Genomic DNA, 18,049 nt, shown 5'->3' on the forward strand with positions numbered 1-18,049 from the left:
CCCAAGCGGGAGTGGCTCTCTTAGCGACTTCCTTATAATAGAAACTGCCTATGATGAGGCTATGACACAGGAGCGAGTGCCTGAGAGGGGCAGCCCTTGATCGCTGACCTCAAACTGTCGCTGCCAAAGAACAACGCGGGATCAAACAGCTGCACTCATTTCGACTGTCTCAAAATAATACTGTAGCGGCTCTTCCCTGCATCAGGCTAATTCAGACAATTTTGCTGCCGCCCACTTCATATTGGCCATTATGTTTGCTCCACGGAGCTTTTCCGCCGCCTTTCGCCTTCTTGTGATCTTAGTGGCTGCCTCATTCAGTGTCACCGTCGCCAGTAACCCTTGGGGTCATAACCAAGAGGTCGTCACCAATGATCAACAGCACATAAAGGCGTGCGTCTTCGGATCTCCCAAAAAGTACGACCAGTGGACGATTCACTACCACGAGGTGAAGCCTCCGTCCCAATTTCCGAGTCAATTCATTCTCAATCCAGCGTGGGTAGCGCGCCATCAAACCGTCGGCGATACGGATGTAAGAACCACTCATCCATCTTTCCAAGGGAAACTCCATCGCCTAACATAGCCAGCATTTCACTTTAGGTACCACCTGGGTGCCATGGGCCGAGAATAGGTGCCAGTACTCCTGCAACGCGAGAAAGAATTGTGTTTCTTTTGCCGGGTATCAGGGTGAGATTGCTTTATTAACTCTGGTCATTTCGCCATTCCAAGGTCTAACTCTGCTTCTCCAGATAAACACTCGACGCCGAATACCGGTGAATTTTCTTGCTACTTCTTTGACGCCCTGTGAGTACTCATGCTATCTAAAAATGCTGAAGATTGCCCCAAGCTGACGTCGTATATTAGCATCCAGCCAGCGAATATTATACCACGACCGCCCGATGGCCCTGATGAGATTACACATGCCTATAACAGGCTCTGTAATGACGAAACGGGTATTTGAGGAGAAGGCGTAAACCATTGCAGCACCGATGAATGAGGGCTGGCAAAAGTGGTTCTATTATCTGCAAAATCGTGTCAGTAGTGTCGCATCGGTGGTCATATGGGATTGACATACTACATGAAGTGTATATACTTAGGTACTTCAAATGAAATATTTATAGATTAAAGCGTGTCGTGTCATTCGTTATTCCTTCTTGATATTGCCATCATCTTTTTCAAGAATCTCCCGAGTCCGTTTCCACAGCTCCAGCTCCATATCTCGCTCCACCTTTGTTCCTCGACTGTTTAGCCATCCAACATCGAGATTTCCAATGGCTCCAACTCCATTAGGCTTGAGAGACGGCTTGATATTAGGATTAGGGCCTTGACGGGGTGCGCCAGAAGAAAGGTTAACGATGCCCGCCTCTTCAAGCGCGAGAATCTGTCGCTTCATTCGTACATCGATGCTGTGAAGTGTACTCAGAAAAGTATCTGTTGCCTGTCGAAATACCTCTTTTTGCGCCGCCGAGTCTACTGATGCTGGAGCGCTGCTGTCGCTGGATGATTCCGGTGTTGTGAGGGCGCCGAGCGCAGCGGCTGTGTGGTTCATAAGCTGGACCATGGATTTGTCGATGAAATTGAGCTGAGAGATATTTTCCTCCAACGTGAAAGGAACTTGAGGCTGGGCGGTCTCTTCTCTCTCGTCTCCCATGACGATATCCTCTGGTGAGGTCATGGCTGTGAGATTGAGCGAACAGGCTCGATTGGCTGAAATTAGGCAGAAGTATACAATCTCCTGTTAGGATCCTCGAGGTGAAAAATGCCTTGTGGTGGTGATGTTCTGAATTAAAATGAGCTGTATGAAGTTGCAAGCTTAAACTTGATGGAGGTCTGGTGGAATTTGAGTCTGAAGCTTAGATGATGTACCTCCATGTATGCTTTGAAAGAGAAGAGTGCTGCCAAGTCGCTGTGGGTCAGCCCAACGCGCCGATAAGAAGTCGCGAATCGTCTGATAGCCCGCATCACAAGATTTTCACCAATTGTAGCTCGTAGGTTTATAGTAAAGATGATGGCGCTTTATGATCTTCATTATAGTACTAGATTCAACATATTCATTAATGATTTTCATACAAACAAATTCGCTATACCCTCCGTTTGCTACAGCTGAGCCGCATCTGAGAGGCGCCGCTTAAACTTCGGCTATCCCGCTCCGGCCAGCGATTCGCGATTTCTCCCCGTCACCTAAACTCTAATGCTTTCACATCAAGCCCGGCGACCTGATCATCACAGAAAGCGCCTTGTAGGTCGTCTGCAGCGCCCAATCCATCACCGAACATCACGTAAACGATATACCAGGCGGAATTTGCGATCTTGACGTGTCTCATTAAGCGCTGGCCGGAGAAGTTCAATCAACATACCGCCACACGATCCAGAACGTGAGGATCAGGCATAGCTCATCTCACTTGGATAAGCTACCCCAATTTGCACTTCGTTTCAACCTCGGCTGGGCAAGGCCATGATATGATACTGGCACTTTGAGACTAGATATCTTTACGGCGTATCGGACTTTCTCACTTCTGTCTTCACGACAGCGGCGTCTGCTCTCTTCTCGCGATGGCAGCTCAAGTACCGGCCCAGGGAGCTGGTGCGGCCAACTCGTATGGAGGACAGCCAGTAACGTCGCCAGCCGGGCCGCCTGCCGCAACCACCACCACCGCAGGCACGACTGGAGGCGCAATGTCGAATCAGAATCTCAATCAGATTGTACGTGGTGTTTTGTTGGGCCTCAAGCCGTTGCTCTTTTTCAGGTTTCAAGGCTACCTTGGCCCGTGACCAACACATCTTCACTCCCCTGCCCAATACCATTCTTATATCATTTATACCGAGGTGCCTGCAACCCATCATTTGTCCCCATTCGCTCCACCACTTCGAGCCATATGATGATGCCACATCATGGCAGACAATGGCTGTTGCGTTGATAATTCTTTGCCATTACATCATCTCTCCATCTCCATCCTTTGTTGCTTCTGCTCTTAGTCGTGTCTCTGGGGTTTGCGAATAATCTTGGCTAACGATGTTTACTAGGTCACGGACTATCTTCTCAAAAGGGGCTTCAACAGAACCGAAGAAGTTTTCCGACAAGAGTCAAAGCATCTCGGCAATGATGGTAAACCAGTGCAACAACTAGCAAACTTGGGCCCCAAAAAATATTCAAGAGCGTTCCGGTTACTAAGAGATTGGGTTGAAAACAATCTTGAAATCTACAAAGTCAGTAATTCTCCCTATCAGCGGCCTATACCCACCTACTAACAAGATTGTACACAGTTTGAGCTATCCAAACTTCTTTGGCCAACGTTCGTGTATTCCTTTATCGAGCTAGTCGGAAATGGATACACAGAAGAAGGCAAAGTATTTCTTAGAGAAATTGGCCAACATTTCCAGGCATCACACGCTGATGATTTGAAAATATTCGCAACAATTACACTCGCTCAGCATGTAAACGAGAATCCTGTTACCAAGCTGTACAAGGAGAATAAGTACCGCATTCCCTTGAATCAGCACGCCACTGGCGACCTTTTTAATTTTCTTGAGCGAGAGTCTGATCACGGTGGATCCGTTATCCGACAACTTCTTGTCACGTATTGTCAAATCGATTCAACGGCTCGTGGACCCATCACCCCCTTTAGCTTCGAGGCGGTTTTCAGAAAGTCCAAGAGTCTAGAGATCGAAGAGATTGACGCCAGAGAAGGCATTCCTGGAGTCAATATCGGATTATCCAACAAGGATATCTTGGACCCGGCTGCACCCCTTAGCCTAGGCCCTCTGCCTATGGATGCAGATCTCCGCGATGACGTCCGCGCTGAAATCGAAGACGAGGAGCGACGACTTCCACCGCCCCTTGGCGGACCTAGTCTGATAGAAGAATTTGATCGGAAAATCAAGAGGGAAGAGAGTGCGGATGCTCCAAACAGATCAGACCTACCCTTACCGCCGTCTCGACCACGCGATATCATGCTTGAAATGCAAAAGCTACGAGAGAATAGAGACAGATTCAAGATTGAAGGGCGAACAGGCGGCGTCGGCGTCCCTGTAAGCGCTTGCATGTTTACGTTTCACAACACCTTTGGAAGGTAAGTAACCTTGTTCTCCAAGTATCTAAGACAAGCGCATTGACTAACTGGGCGTAGCGTTTCATGCATGGAATTTTCTGATGATGGACAGCTCGCAGCTGTCGGTACCAGTGAATCCTACATCCGCGTTTGGTCTCTGGATGGCAAAGCCCTCCCAAGCTCAAACGCTCACGAAAAGGGCACCAAGTTCAACAGCCGAAAGCTTATCGGACACTATGGACCCGTATACGATATTTCATTTTCAGACTCAGCCTCGGGACCCCCTCAAAAGCTCTTTGGTGATGAGGGCCGACAAAACGCAGCCATCGATGGACGACCAAAACTACTGCTATCATGTTCAGGAGATGGACAAATTCGGCTCTGGTCCCTGGAATCCTGGACTTGCCTCTGCGTATACAAATCACACGATGGGCCTGTCCATAGGGCACTGTGGAGCCCTCACGGACATTACTTTTTGACTGGTGGTTATGACAAGGTTGTTCGAGTTTGGATGCAGGATCACGCATCACCCCAACGGCTCCTTGTCGGCCACGATACCGCAATCTCGGCCATTGCATGGCACCCTAACGGCATGTACGTCTTTTCAGCCTCAGATGAGACGGATAAGTCGATCCGCATGTGGTCCGTAACGACTGGTGCCTGTGTAAGAGTATTCACGGGCCACACGGAGTATATAAGCGCTCTGGAATGCTCTCCCAACGGTAAAATCCTGGCCAGCGCAGATATTGCGGGCAACATTTTCTTCTGGGATCTAGTCAAGGGAACTCGCATCAAGCGTTCTCGCGGGCATGGAAAAGGAGGCATCTGGTCTCTCAGTTTTAGCGTTGAATCCAACGTACTCGCATCCGGCGGCCAAGACGGCACTGTTCGATTGTGGGACGTTGAGTCGCCAGCAGATCCGCACAAGGCAGCTCAACAGGCCGGTCTTGAGGCTGCAACTGCGGGTGCTGACATGGCGATCAACGGCCCCAACGGAGAGGCATCACGGATCAACGCGGGGACCTCGGGTCAGTCAGCTGCTACAGGTGCAGCTACCGGTACCAAGAAGAAGAGCAAGGAAGTGATGATTACTCCCGATCAAATATCGGCCTTTCCAACGAAGAAGACGCCAGTGACAAGGGTCAAATTTACTCGAATGAATCTCGTCATAGCTGGCGGATGCTACGATGCTGACCGATAGACTGGCGAGGGGTTTACTCGATTTAATAGCAAAAAGTGAAGCTAATACCCAGCAGGTGGAAAATGGAAGCGCGCAGCTTTAATTAGGGGAATGGTAAACTGTATCACGGAAGCCAAGTACTTGCAAATGGATAAAGGACTATTGAAAGGGGCGGTATAATACGTCTGGTGCTACGAGGACAGACTTGGAACTGGTGCTTGTTTGAATTTCTTGGTTTGTTATAGGGAATAACGATAGAATGAGAATTTGATATCTATATCTTCTTTTTTTTTCTCATTATGCAGTAGTATCAATCTCTTGTCATGTAAATTCCTTTTCAGCCTCCCATTTGTGCAAATAACGGCACATGAATACAAATCACTCAACGAGGCAGCAATTCACGCCTCGAGGCTGAGGCCCTGTTAAAGCGCCGGTGGGTGCTCGCTAGAGGCAGCTGATGGCAGCCTCGTACAGGTACGCAACCGCTGACGTTGAGCAGGCGCTAAGGCTGGGTACCGGTATTCCCCAATCGCTCTACGCCACTCTGCGTCGAGCAAGCTGCTCTGTCCTTCTTCGCAGCTCAACACCAGCGTCCAATTCCTCCCCTCGCTCCGCCAAACCTCGCCCGTCGCATCCGCAGCGACAATTTCCCGCATCGCAATGGACGTCGAAGAATCGCCGTGGGCTGATTCCAGCCAGACCCCCCCTGAGCCGCCCGCCGACAGTGAGCCTGTTGCTTCCCCGCCAGCGACATCCCAGGCCTCGACGGCGTCAGCGCCTCGGCCCTCGCGCGCCCCTCGCCGCATCGTCGCCCAGCCCACCAAACTAGAAGCTGTGGACGATCCCCTCGGGCCGCTGAGCGCTGGACCAGCCCAAGATGCCGCTGCGCTGGATGCCCCGCCGGTGCCGCCTCAGAAGGAGCAGATGGTGATTCGGACGACGATGGCGCCGCTCCAGCAGCAGCAGGCGGCGAGAAGGATTGCCGACCCTCACCATGTGGATGACGAAGACGACTTGGAGAGCCCGAGAGGCCCGAGAGTGCCACCTCCGGTAGATGCTGCGAGACCGAGTAGTGTGCGGAGCAACACGCAGCCGAGCGTGAGCGTGGAAGAGGCAGCGAAGCCCTCGTTTTATATCACTGTTGGAGATCCAGTCAAGATTGGAGACTTGACGAGCTCTCATATTGTGTACTCTGTGAGAACCAAGGTTGGTGATTCCTAGTTTTACTTGTCGGAAGTAAAGATTCGCCCCAGCTAAATGACCTCTTCTCCATTCAGACCACCTCCAGAGCATACAAGCAGCCCGAATTCGAGGTCAAGCGTCGATACCGAGACTTCTTATGGCTCTACAACACCTTGCATGGAAACAACCCCGGATACGTGGTGCCGCCACCTCCCGAGAAGCAGGCTGTTGGCCGCTTCGACAGCAACTTTGTGGAAAGTAGAAGAGCCGCGCTGGAGAAGATGCTCAACAAGACTGCGGCGCACCCCATCCTTCAGCATGATGCTGATCTAAAGCTTTTTTTGGAGAGTGAGGCCTTTAACGTTGACATTAAGCACAAAGAAAGACGAGAGCCTCTGCCCACGGAGAGCAAGGGAGTGTTGGGATCTTTGGGTATCAACGTCGGAGGAGGAAGCAAGTTTGTGGAGCAGGACGATTGGTTTCATGATCGTAAGGTGTACCTTGATGCATTGGAGAGTCAGCTCAAGGGGCTGCTGAAAGCAATGGATGCTATGGTCAGCCAGAGAAAGATGATGGCAGAGGCTGCAGCTGACTTTTCTGCCTCTCTCCACGCGCTGTCCACGGTTGAGCTTTCGCCCTCGCTATCCGGCCCTCTAGACGCCCTCTCTGACCTCCAGCTTACCATTCGCGATGTGTATGATCGTCAGGCCCAACAAGACGTCTTGACTTTTGGAATTATCATTGATGAATACATTCGTCTGATTGGGTCAATCAAGCAGGCATTCAGCCAGCGTCAAAAGGGCTTCTACGCCTGGCATTCAGCCGAGTCGGAGTTCCAGAAGAAGAAGAGTACACAAGACAAGCTGCTTCGTCAGGGTAAGAGTCAGCAGGACCGACTCAACCAGATGAACGCCGAGGTGCAGGAGTCGGAGAGAAAAGTCCATCAAGCTCGGCTGCTCTTTGAAGACATGGGCCGCTCCATGAGAGCTGAGCTGGACCGGTTCGAGAAGGAAAAGGTGGAGGATTTCAAGAGCGGTGTCGAGACCTTCCTCGAAGGTGCGGTTGAAGCACAGAAGGAAGTAAGTCAAGATTTTATTTATCCACATACATGTGCCGGTGATGTTTCAAGATTTGCTAACAAGCGTGCAGTTGATTGAAAAGTGGGAGACATTCCTCATGCAACTGGATGCTCAAGACGATGAATCTGCTTTCTATAGGCCGCCCGTCTACCAGACGAAACCTCCCGGTAACACCGCTATCGATCGTGCCCGGGCTACTATAGATGAGGATTCAGACTAGGAGAGAATTTGATGTTGTAGTAGTCTATCTCCACGAGTATACTACAGTTATAAGCTAAATGGTCAATAAGCGGGAGGGAGACAGCGGAAGTGCGCCACTATTCATATTCGTTTCAAAGTTCGGAGATGAATCCCTTTTTTTTTGTTATATCATGGCGGGCCGCCAGGCTCAAAGTGCTGTACATATTTGAACAGAGTCGATTCTCTAATCCAATGCGGTTTCTCTCCTCCCGTCTATCGTCTTTCCATGTCTCTCCATTTTTGTGACGTTGTCTGCGCCTAGCCTTTTCCATCTTTCGTTCGTACAAAGTATATAATACAATCTTTCTCTTCCCCTCATATCATAACCCCATTTATTACTTTCTCCGTGTGGGAGATTTCTTCGGCCCTGAATCTTTCAACGCGCTCGTATCCTGCGGCGAGTATTCCGCCAACAAATCCTCAAAGTTCAATCCAGCACCCTCCTCAGCAGCCTTTGCCGCAGCCTGTTCCTCCGCCGCCTTGGCCGCAGCCAAAGCAGCCTCATCGCCCTTCGCCTCGCCCTCTACAGCCTGCGCCGCAGCATCGTACGCCCTTCCGAATCGTTCTCTAAAGGCAGCCAGCTTGCCGGCCTCGTCGAGCTCGACGTTCCGCAGGCTCTTCTCGCTGGGCTGCCACAGGAGCGTGTTGCGCGTGTCCTTTGCGGCGCGGTAGAGCGGCAGCGGGGAGGTGGTTCGGGCGGTGTAGGTGGATCCGTCGGAGAGCTGGATGAGCTGCGTAAAAGTATAAGGCCGTCGGGGTCGGGGGATGAAGGTTGCGTGTCGGGTTTGCTGTGCGCGGAGACAGCTGCTGTGGACTGAGAAGGTTGAGACTGTGGATGATGGGCGGAGGGGAGAGGAGAGGAGGCTGGCGGTGGTGGGAGTGGGGAGTTTCCCCATTGTGACGGTTTTTGTTCTTTTATTTATTTGAGAGTAACGGGTCGTTCAATTGGGGAGAATTCGTGTACTGCTGTATCGAGCTCTTTTTGGTGTTGGTGTCGCATGTGGTGATCTTGCTGGTGTTGGTGTCGCAAAATTTCCGGCCCGCTTGCCGTAGTGGCGGCACAGCCAGCGGCGCTTATCGATAAGGAATTGGTTCTTGCAGCGCCGGTAACGTCGAGCCAAGAGAGACAAGCTACTAACTCTGTATACTTGAGATTTACTCTTCAATTGGGCTTCTTTATATGTCCTGAGCAGAAGAAGAATAGCATTAAAGACCGCATGGGATTCGATGAGAGCTGCTAGGGCGGTGCGACAGCTGTCGCAGCTTGGATGCTGGGGCGCAAGGCAGTGTGTGAGCCGCGGCTTGGGGTGTACTTGGGACGGGCAGAGAAGAGGATTCTGGGCCATACGGCTGATGAGAGGCGTTCATGATGTTGTTGGCCATGCGATTTCGTTTGGGGAATATGCGACGGGCGTGCGGTCACCTCGGGCGGCTGAAAGGTCAAGCTTAGCCGCACAGAATACTACATGTGAGGATGCCAGAATGCGATTCTATCCAAAGTATTTTCTTGCTAACTGACCACCATCACAGATGAAAAGAAGACGAACCTCCAAAACACGAACCATATATCTCATTCGTGGCATACCTCTCCTCCTATAGCTCCGACCGCAGACCCTACCACCCCAGCCGATCTCCCAGAAAAGATACGCTCTGTTATGCGACTATTACCACACTCTGTCGTCGTCTGCACATCAACACATGGAGATACACCAAGAGCAATGACAATGTCGTCGTTTACATCACTCACTCTTTCTCCCACTCCGCTAATATCGTTCAACATTGCCACGCCGAGCCGAACGCTAGACGCCATAATAGCGAGCCGTCACTTCAACATACACGTCATGTCCGGGGACGAATTGGGCGTGGAAGTAGCAGATAGATTTACAAAAGGAAACACGGAAGACGTGTTTGATGGGATAGAGTACGATGCGAACAAGATGGACGGAGGAGCTCCCCTGCTAAAGGAAGAGGGGGTCATGTACGCGCTCAGGTGCAGGTTATTACCAGACGAGCCGACGAGGGGACTGATGAGAGTGAGGGATCATGTCATTGTCGTGGGAGAAGTGGTGGAGCTCATATCCGGGAGCCACGCAAACAACCATAAGTTTGGGCTGTCGTATGCGGATCGAAAGTATCGCCAGGTCGGAAGGGTGATTTCACAAGACTAGAGTGAAGGCGAGACAAAAAACAAAGACCAGGGTCTGCTGCATGAGAAAAAAAAGCGAGTATAATGGAATTGGATAGAAACGGATAGATGGATGGAAAACTGTAAGATTACACGTAACGAGAACAAATGCAAGGCATCGGATCGGATGCGTGAACAGCATCCATGTCTTGTCCCAGAGGTATCACAAGGGGGGGCTGGCCAACTTTGCAACTTGCACGATAACTGACTCTCTCACACAATATGCAAGGGAGGTCTCGGGACTCAGCCATAGCGGGGTTACAGCTGCCTGCTAGGCGGATTGATGGGCGCTAAGCAAAACCCCCCAGCGACCCTGGCGATCGTGGTTGTTGGCTTCAGTCTTTGCTCGAGCTGCAACGTGCTTGGTGCATCCCAAATCACAGGCCTCGGGCTATCAGAATGCCTTCAGCACGCTTTCCCTTGCCTTTGTTGCCTCCGGCTTTGATGGCAAACTAGTGGCAAGCAGCCTATCTTATCGAGCGGAGCTAAACATCCCACCTGCAGCAATTAGCATGTGGCTGGGCTGAGAGTTTTCCAGTGGCGGTCGCTGCCCCTGTCGGGTCTCTGCAGCGGTGCCCAGTTGCATCTGGAGGGGAAATAAATTGGGGAGGCGCTGGCTGCGGCTGGGCTGTTTCCCCTCATCGTCAGCCTCGTCAGTGAAAGGGATGAGACGGAACATTGGAAGCTTCTAGCAGAAAGCGGTGGACAAGACATGGGGGTTGGATCAAAGCATATGGGAGGAATGTACGTAGAGGTCATTGCTGTAATTAAACTCTTTGTGTTTATGCTTGCTGAAAGAATAGAATAGACACAAGCTGTAAACAGCGAAATAGAGTAAACAAACAAGATGCATCAAAACACCCTGGTGGACAGAATCGCAGAGAATCTACAGGTGCTAGCTAGCACGCGCCAGCAGTCGCCGCCTCCCCTCACTAAAAATCAAAAAAGGCGGGCTTGGAGGGGTCGCTGCCTTGTGCCGCCTGAAAGGAAACCGCTTGAAGCTTGAGCCCAATTAATTTTTTTTCTTCTGGTCCCTTCTGAGACTCGGCTCGGGCTGTCTAGAAGGCTCCAGCAGCGGCCTGTGGGCCAATCAGCGCCGCGCAGGCCACGGGCACCGGCCATAGAATCTCATGGAATCTCTGGATAGGCGAGCAGCGCAACTGGCAGCAAAGCCTTTTTTTAGGACTTGCGGCTGCTCCTTCTCCTCCTCTTCTTCTCTTCCTCTCTTCATCCATTCTCTTCTTTTTCCTGTTTGACAAACAACTCTTTTTTCTTCCTCCCGCAATACCCCTTCAGTGCCTCAATTTGAGCCTGTCCTTTTTTTTCTTTTACACCATCGAGGTTAGTAGACAGCCCAGCAGCAATCTAATCATCCCACTTTCCCCTTCGAGCCCCGTGCTTTTTTCCCGTCTTATCACCCCGCCATTTGGCAGAAAACGAGAGCTTCAGCCTTGCCTGGGAGACTTGATGCGGTTTGCAAATTCTTGAAGAGATTTCAATCTTTGCGGAATTTTGCAAATTAGGATCAAATTGAACTAGGATCGCTATTTCTCTGTGTTTGGCTCTCTTTCTGTCTCCTACATCACTTTCACAGCCATTTGTTCTACGAGCAGCACCTCCAAGAGACTTTCAACCACTCGAAAACAAAACTAACATCCATCTTTCATCCAGATTCTCAAGCTTTCCGTTGATACCCACCGCAATCATGTCTGAGACCTTCGAGTTCCAGGCTGAGATCTCTCAGCTTCTCTCCCTCATCATCAACACCGTCTACTCCAACAAGGAGATCTTCCTGCGAGAACTTGTCTCCAACGCCTCCGATGCCTTGGACAAGATCCGCTACAAGTCGCTATCCGACCCCAGCCAGCTCGACTCTGGCAAGGACCTGCGCATTGACATCATCCCCAACAAGGAGGCCAAGACCCTCACCATCCGTGATACCGGTATTGGTATGACCAAGGCTGTAAGTTTTCTAGAACTCTCTCAAATCTCGTGCGCACTGCAACAGTTTTGCTAACATACATTGCTAGGACCTTGTCAACAACCTGGGTACCATTGCCCGCTCCGGTACCAAGCAGTTCATGGAGGCCCTGACTGCTGGTGCCGATGTTTCCATGATTGGTCAGTTCGGTGTTGGTTTCTACTCCGCCTACCTGGTCGCCGACCGTGTCAGCGTCGTCTCCAAGCACAACGATGACGAGCAGTACATCTGGGAGTCCAGCGCCGGTGGCACCTTCAACATCATCGCCGACACCGAGGGCGAGCAGCTCGGCCGTGGTACCGCCATTGTCCTCCACCTCAAGGACGAGCAGGCTGACTACCTGAACGAGAGCCGCATCAAGGAGGTCATCAAGAAGCACTCCGAGTTCATCAGCTACCCCATCTACCTCCACGTCACCAAGGAGACCGAGAAGGAGGTCCCCGATGAGGATGCTGCTGAGGTCGAGGAGGTCAAGGAGGAGGACGATGACAAGAAGCCCAAGATCGAGGAGGTCGATGATGAGGAGGAGGACAAGGAGAAGAAGCCCAAGACCAAGAAGATCAAGGAGACCAGCATCGAGGAGGAGGAGCTCAACAAGCAGAAGCCCATCTGGACTCGCAACCCCCAGGACATCACCCAGGAGGAGTATGCTTCCTTCTACAAGTCTCTCTCCAACGACTGGGAAGACCACCTTGGTGTCAAGCACTTCTCCGTCGAGGGTCAGCTCGAGTTCCGTGCCATCCTCTACGTCCCCAAGCGTGCTCCATTTGACCTGTTCGAGACCAAGAAGACCAAGAACAACATCAAGCTGTACGTCCGCCGTGTCTTCATCACCGATGACGCCACCGAGCTCATTCCCGAGTGGCTGGGCTTCATCAAGGGTGTTGTCGACTCTGAGGATCTTCCTCTCAACCTGTCTCGTGAGACCCTCCAGCAGAACAAGATCATGAAGGTCATCAAGAAGAACATTGTCAAGAAGGCTCTGGAGCTCTTCCAGGAGATTGCCGAGGACAAGGAGCAGTTTGACAAGTTCTACAGCGCCTTCTCCAAGAACCTCAAGCTGGGTATCCACGAGGACTCCCAGAACCGTGGCATCCTGGCCAAGCTCCTCCGCTTCAACTCCACCAAGTCTGGCGATGAGCTGACCTCCCTCACCGACTACGTCACTCGCATGCCCGAGCACCAGAAGAACATTTACTACATCACTGGCGAGTCCCTCAAGGCCGTCCAGAAGTCTCCTTTCCTTGATGCCCTCAAGGCCAAGGGCTTCGAGGTTCTCTTCCTTGTCGACCCCATTGATGAGTACGCCATGACTCAGCTCAAGGAGTTTGAGGACAAGAAGCTCGTGGACATCACCAAGGACTTTGAGCTCGAGGAGACCGAGGAGGAGAAGAAGGCCCGTGAGGAGGAGGAGAAGGAGTTTGAGAACGTTGCCAAGGCTCTCAAGAACGTTCTCGGCGACAAGGTCGAGAAGGTTGTCGTCAGCGACAAGCTCGGCCTCTCCCCCTGCGCCATCCGTACCGGCCAGTTCGGTTGGTCTGCCAACATGGAGCGTATCATGAAGGCCCAGGCCCTCCGTGACACCTCCATGTCCAGCTACATGTCTTCCAAGAAGACCTTTGAGATCTCCCCCAAGTCTCCCATCATCCAGGAGCTCAAGAAGAAGGTCGAGAACGACGGCGAGAACGACCGCACCGTCAAGTCCATTGTCCAGCTTCTGTTCGAGACCTCCCTGCTTGTCTCTGGCTTCACCATTGATGAGCCCGCTGGCTTCGCCGAGCGCATCCACAAGCTTGTCCAGCTCGGCCTGAACATTGAGGAGGATGACTCCGCCCCTGCTGAGGCCGCTCCCGCCGAGGAGACCCCTGCCGTCGAGACTGGCGACAGCGCCATGGAGGAGGTCGACTAAGCGGTGTTTTGTCATGGATCAAGAATTCGGGATACAGGGACAAAAGTTTGATTTATCATCATGGAGTTGAATGGTTTTAGAGCAAATATGGTCTGGACGTGGTTTTTATTCTATTTTCCTTTGTCTACTATTTTAGGAGGTCCTAGGTTTAACGGGCCCAGAGTTGCGTTTATCCTATGAACCCCTTGATATCCCCTCCAAGAGAGGCGAGGGACGGAGTAACTTAACATCTCTACGAGAAACGAATAAATGGAATGCAATCATACATGTCTTTTAGTGATGCAATGTGTTTAGACTTATCTGGTGACGTAGTTGAAAGGTTTATTGTCGATTTAGTTTATACATGCAATACATACCATACAACCGTATAGATGCTCAATATCAAGATGTAAAGTGAAAGCTCTCATGCAATGTTAGACATGTGTGATGTCATATGTAACGAATACTAGGTGCCAAGAGTACTGAAAATAATAGCCATCGCGAGATGTAGATATATTGATGTACAAGTACCAGGAAACCATGCCGCCAAAAAGATACATATATACATATCCAAGCGCAAAACATGCAAATAAAAAAAACGCAAGTTAGCCTGCCCATTTAATGATTCGGTTGAGTTTACAAAGGGAAAAAAAAAAGGAAACAAGTCCAAAGCCAGTCTGGATAATAGTATATGCTATGTAACTGTAAAAAGGAAACAAAAGAAAAAGGAGACGTATAAGGAAAAGAGCATGCTAATGAGTGTTGTGAGGTGTCTGCCCGCGAAGGGGGGTTTTATACGAGGACGTAGAGCGCGCAAATCTAATGTCAAGTTAGTCCAACAGTTCAATTATTTAGATATACAAGAAGTATGAGTTACTTACCAAGCTAAGGCCCAAAATCATGGAACACCAAAAACAGACATTGTTGAGCGTCTTGCGGCCCCTGACCCATTTGGTGCGCTGCATCATGACAATAGGTAGCTGCAGCATCTGGCAAATGAAGCCGTAGCCGCGAATCTTCTTTGTGATGCACGCCATGACAATCTCGTGCCCGACGGCGGAGATGAGGAACGTGATGAAGGTAGCGAAAGCCTTGCCCGTGTGCGGGCGAGAGGCGCTGTAGACGTGGCGCCGCAGGAAGGAATACACGGGGACGTTCCACTCGCGCGAGAACTCCATCCAGTCGGTCGAGTTCCACCAGTCGGCGTAGAAGTAGTGGTCGGCGAAGCGGGTGATTTCGGCAAAGGCGCCGAGGACGTACTCGAAGATGACGAGGAAGACGAGCAGGAAGGTGAGCATGAAGGGGAAGAGCAGCCAGGAGATTGTCTCGGCAAGGATGAGGCATGATTCGAGGACGACGGAGGATGAAGAGGAGGCGGCTTCGAGGCGGTGCGAGGCGTCGACGAGGACGGGCAGGATGTACTCCTCCGAGGTGATTGTCAGGAGGAAGATGCAGCCAAAGGTGGCGATGATCTTGGAGATGAGCGAGGTCCAGTTGATGGTGGCGTTGCGGGGGTACTCGAGCTCGTAGCAGAGCGTCGGGCAGCACAGGAAGTCGACGTAGTTGGGCCAGGTGAGGTTGCGCGGGTACGTGACGTTGCCAATGGGGCTCGTAAGCTCGCGGGCGAGGTCCTCGCGCAGCTCGTCGATCTCGTCGGCGCTGGTGGGCTCGTGGTCCGCGTGCGAGTAGCCGTTTGCGCCGTTTGCGCCGTTTGTACCGTTTGTGCCGTTCTGCTGCTTCTTGGCCTTGCGGTCCTTCTTGTCTTCCTGGTAGCCGGCGGGCTCGGAGGGACGGGCCATGGGGATGCCGGACACGCTGCCCTTGCGGTGGTCGGCGCTGGGATAGACGTAGGCGGGGCTGCGGTCTTGTCTGGAGGCGTTGGGCTCGTCGAGGCTGCGCAGGCGCTTTTCGGTCTCGGAGAGGTGGCCGTTGTAGAAGGCGTACGAGTGCATCTTCATGAGCAGGACCATGGTGTGCAAGAGTAAACAGACCTGCGCCGTCCACGTCCACTCCAGCAGGAAGGGCACGCTGATCCAGAGCGCCAGCCAGAAGACCTGGTAGATGCTCTGGATCGCCATGCCGCCGCGGCTCCAGCCCCAGACACCGCCCCTCGGCATCGTCCTGACCCAGCGGTGCAGCGGCAGGCTGACGGCGGTGCTGGCGACCATGAGGAAGTCGGCGACGGCCAGGTGCCACAGCTTGTCGGCGAACAGGCCCCAGATCTGCACGCGCATGGGATATCCCGTATCCTTCATGTTGCGCAGCATGGTGGTGATGCCCATGATGGCGAGGCCGATCCAGAAGAGGTTGAAGAAGCCATGGAAGTCGCGGTAGTCGCTCTCGGGGTCGAAGTGGGAGACGCGCGAGGAGAACTCGATGGTAGGGAAGATGCGGCGGCGCTGCTCGGCGCGAACCTGCTTGCGGGCGGAGGAGAGCGATTTGGTCGATGGCGGAGCGTTTTCGGGGACGGGGGTTGAACGGCCGCTATGAAATTGTTAGATTGTATTGGTTGCAAAGCCAAGTCTGAAAAGTCTCACCTCGTTGTGGCACTCCCCGCTCCATTCTCGCCTGGCAGGTTCAGGTGCTGGCTGTCGCCATCGGTCGATGATGCCGCCGAAAGCTGCGACACCTGCGTATGCAGCGGTTTCCGCGGGCGCGGGCGCAGGACGTGGTCTTGGTCTTGGTTGTAGGTTGAGGTGTATTCAAAGTCGTGGCTGTGGCCATTGGCCACGACGTCGGTCGAGCTCATGGTGCGCCGCGATAGAGTGGCCGCGATGTCCTCATTCGCTGTCGAGACAGGTGTTTGATAGGTCGGAGCTGGACGGTCGACTGCAGATGTAGATGTAGATGCGAGTTGCGCGCGCAGGAGCCGAAACAGCAACAAGTACAAGTATAAAAAGAACAAGGTTCCAAAAATAGCAATCGAGATCGATCAAAAGTAAGTCTCCTTTCTTTGCTACAATTGAATGCAAATCCGTTCAGGAGGCGGGTGGATATAGAGGCAAGGTATACGAATAGGTAGGTCGGCAGGTAAAACAGATTAGGAGGTCCTTGATATATAACGAAGTCGCTTGCCCGCCCGGCGAGTCCGCTTTTCCCGTATCGGTCTTTTCTTTCTTGCGTGACCGTATCAGAAGAATAAAAAAAGAATTAAAAAAAAAAGGCGCTCGCTAAAGGAGGAGGAATCCGATCTGACGGCGGGTATCAATTCTCTGCGTGAAGCAAATAAGAAATTAAAAGTTCCAAAAGAGCTGTCCGAGGCGAAAAAGCTGCCGCGAAAGTAACCAGTACGTCACTCGCCTCCCCTCGCCAAGGTGCAGCGCCCCACCTTCTGACGCCGACGAAATGCAGGATGCGCAAGTACCCGGTACCTGCTGCGGTGCCTAACTGGAAATCGAATTGACAGCTGCAGCTACAGCCACGTTGTGAGTGTGGCTTGATATCAAACGGTCAAGAGTTTAACATTAGCAGTTTTGAAAAGCCACTCTCTCTATAAATGGCCGGATTGTTCTACCTGTGAAAAGCCACTCTCTACTCAGAAAAGCCACTGTCCAACCTTCTCCTTGTCCCTGACCTGACCACCGGAACCGCGGATTTGGCCTCTGTCCGGCGACATGCCCAAGTAGCAGCTACCCGCGCCCATCAGCCTTACGCTGAATCACCTCCCCTATCCAAGTCCAAGCAAATAGAGCCACCCGACTCTTCCGACAGTCCGAGGTATGCCTCAGCGTTTTTGTGTGTTGCTCGGCAAAGCGCAACAGCACAAGTTTCCGAGCCAAAAAAGAACACAAGTCTTTTTTTTCCCACCCTTCTTTTGTCTAGAAAGTTCGGAGAAGAGAACAAGATCAGCAAAGGATGAAGTCATTGCTTACCGCGCTTCGGCAGACCCTTTTTTTTTTTGTCCTTTGTGTAGCATTTTGCCCTGCTCCAGTAAAATTCATCCTTGTCTTGGCCTGCATCATGTAATGTACGACATGCATGGCTTATTCAGTTCGGGTGATCCGCACTCCATATTGGCTCCATGGCAAGTTCATGCAGATTATTGCAAGTGTATAACTGGGACCAAGTACACTAAATACCAGGTATATGAATTTGTTTAAGCTTATATGTCTCTTTTCCGACTATACTTGATGTAGACTATGAGTGATAGTATATATAGTCGTATATGTAAGTTTATGCAAGCACTTATAATAGATATAGTAAATGTGTTTAATACTAGTAGTTGGTTCCTTGTATCACATTGTATACTTTATGTCTGAGTAAATCAA

General features: G+C 51.6%; 8 protein-coding genes across 8 annotated transcripts; 5 read left to right on the forward strand and 3 right to left on the reverse strand.

Moving 5' to 3' along the window:
* Positions 1-250: 250 nt before the first annotated feature.
* Positions 251-958, forward strand: TrAtP1_010872 (uncharacterized protein; the record flags this gene model as incomplete). Its single annotated transcript, XM_014092309.2, has 4 exons — positions 251-529; positions 585-684; positions 747-801; positions 862-958. The coding sequence occupies 4 exons, from the start codon at positions 251-253 to the stop codon at positions 956-958; spliced, it is 531 nt and encodes a 176-aa protein (XP_013947784.2).
* A 183-nt stretch (positions 959-1,141) lies between these two features.
* On the reverse strand, positions 1,142-1,672 carry TrAtP1_010873 (uncharacterized protein; the record flags this gene model as incomplete). The annotated part of the gene is made up of 1 exon (XM_014092310.2): positions 1,142-1,672. One exon carries the CDS (start codon positions 1,670-1,672, stop codon positions 1,142-1,144), a length of 531 nt encoding a protein of 176 aa, XP_013947785.2.
* A 526-nt stretch (positions 1,673-2,198) lies between these two features.
* On the forward strand, positions 2,199-5,523 carry TrAtP1_010874 (uncharacterized protein). Its single transcript, XM_014092311.2, has 4 exons — positions 2,199-2,700; positions 3,022-3,204; positions 3,262-4,067; positions 4,125-5,523. The coding sequence occupies exons 1-4, from the start codon at positions 2,551-2,553 to the stop codon at positions 5,245-5,247; spliced, it is 2,262 nt and encodes a 753-aa protein (XP_013947786.2). The 5' UTR covers positions 2,199-2,550; the 3' UTR covers positions 5,248-5,523.
* A 119-nt stretch (positions 5,524-5,642) lies between these two features.
* On the forward strand, positions 5,643-8,738 carry TrAtP1_010875 (uncharacterized protein). Its single transcript, XM_014092312.2, has 3 exons — positions 5,643-6,432; positions 6,504-7,487; positions 7,558-8,738. The coding sequence occupies exons 1-3, from the start codon at positions 5,887-5,889 to the stop codon at positions 7,705-7,707; spliced, it is 1,680 nt and encodes a 559-aa protein (XP_013947787.1). The 5' UTR covers positions 5,643-5,886; the 3' UTR covers positions 7,708-8,738.
* TrAtP1_010876 (mitochondrial 54S ribosomal protein bL31m) lies at positions 8,063-8,623 on the reverse strand (the record flags this gene model as incomplete). Its single annotated transcript, XM_014092313.2, has 1 exon — positions 8,063-8,623. One exon carries the CDS (start codon positions 8,621-8,623, stop codon positions 8,063-8,065), a length of 561 nt encoding a protein of 186 aa, XP_013947788.2.
* Positions 8,739-9,382: 644 nt separating the features above from the next.
* On the forward strand, positions 9,383-9,895 carry TrAtP1_010877 (uncharacterized protein; the record flags this gene model as incomplete). The annotated part of the gene is made up of 1 exon (XM_014092314.2): positions 9,383-9,895. One exon carries the CDS (start codon positions 9,383-9,385, stop codon positions 9,893-9,895), a length of 513 nt encoding a protein of 170 aa, XP_013947789.2.
* Positions 9,896-11,144: 1,249 nt separating this feature from the next.
* Positions 11,145-14,169, forward strand: TrAtP1_010878 (uncharacterized protein). The gene is made up of 3 exons (XM_014092315.2): positions 11,145-11,253; positions 11,584-11,875; positions 11,943-14,169. Exons 2-3 carry the CDS (start codon positions 11,618-11,620, stop codon positions 13,800-13,802), a joined length of 2,118 nt encoding a protein of 705 aa, XP_013947790.1. The 5' UTR covers positions 11,145-11,253; positions 11,584-11,617; the 3' UTR covers positions 13,803-14,169.
* On the reverse strand, positions 14,159-17,229 carry TrAtP1_010879 (uncharacterized protein). The gene is made up of 3 exons (XM_014092451.2): positions 16,319-17,229; positions 14,663-16,265; positions 14,159-14,600 (listed from the first exon to the last, which is right to left on the reverse strand). The coding sequence occupies exons 1-3, from the start codon at positions 16,528-16,530 to the stop codon at positions 14,574-14,576; spliced, it is 1,842 nt and encodes a 613-aa protein (XP_013947926.2). The 5' UTR covers positions 16,531-17,229; the 3' UTR covers positions 14,159-14,573.
* Positions 17,230-18,049: the final 820 nt, after the last annotated feature.

The sequence above is a fragment of the Trichoderma atroviride genome, chromosome 6 (assembly GCF_020647795.1).
Source record: "Trichoderma atroviride chromosome 6, complete sequence".
NCBI classification, from domain to species: Eukaryota; Fungi; Ascomycota; class Sordariomycetes; order Hypocreales; family Hypocreaceae; genus Trichoderma; species Trichoderma atroviride.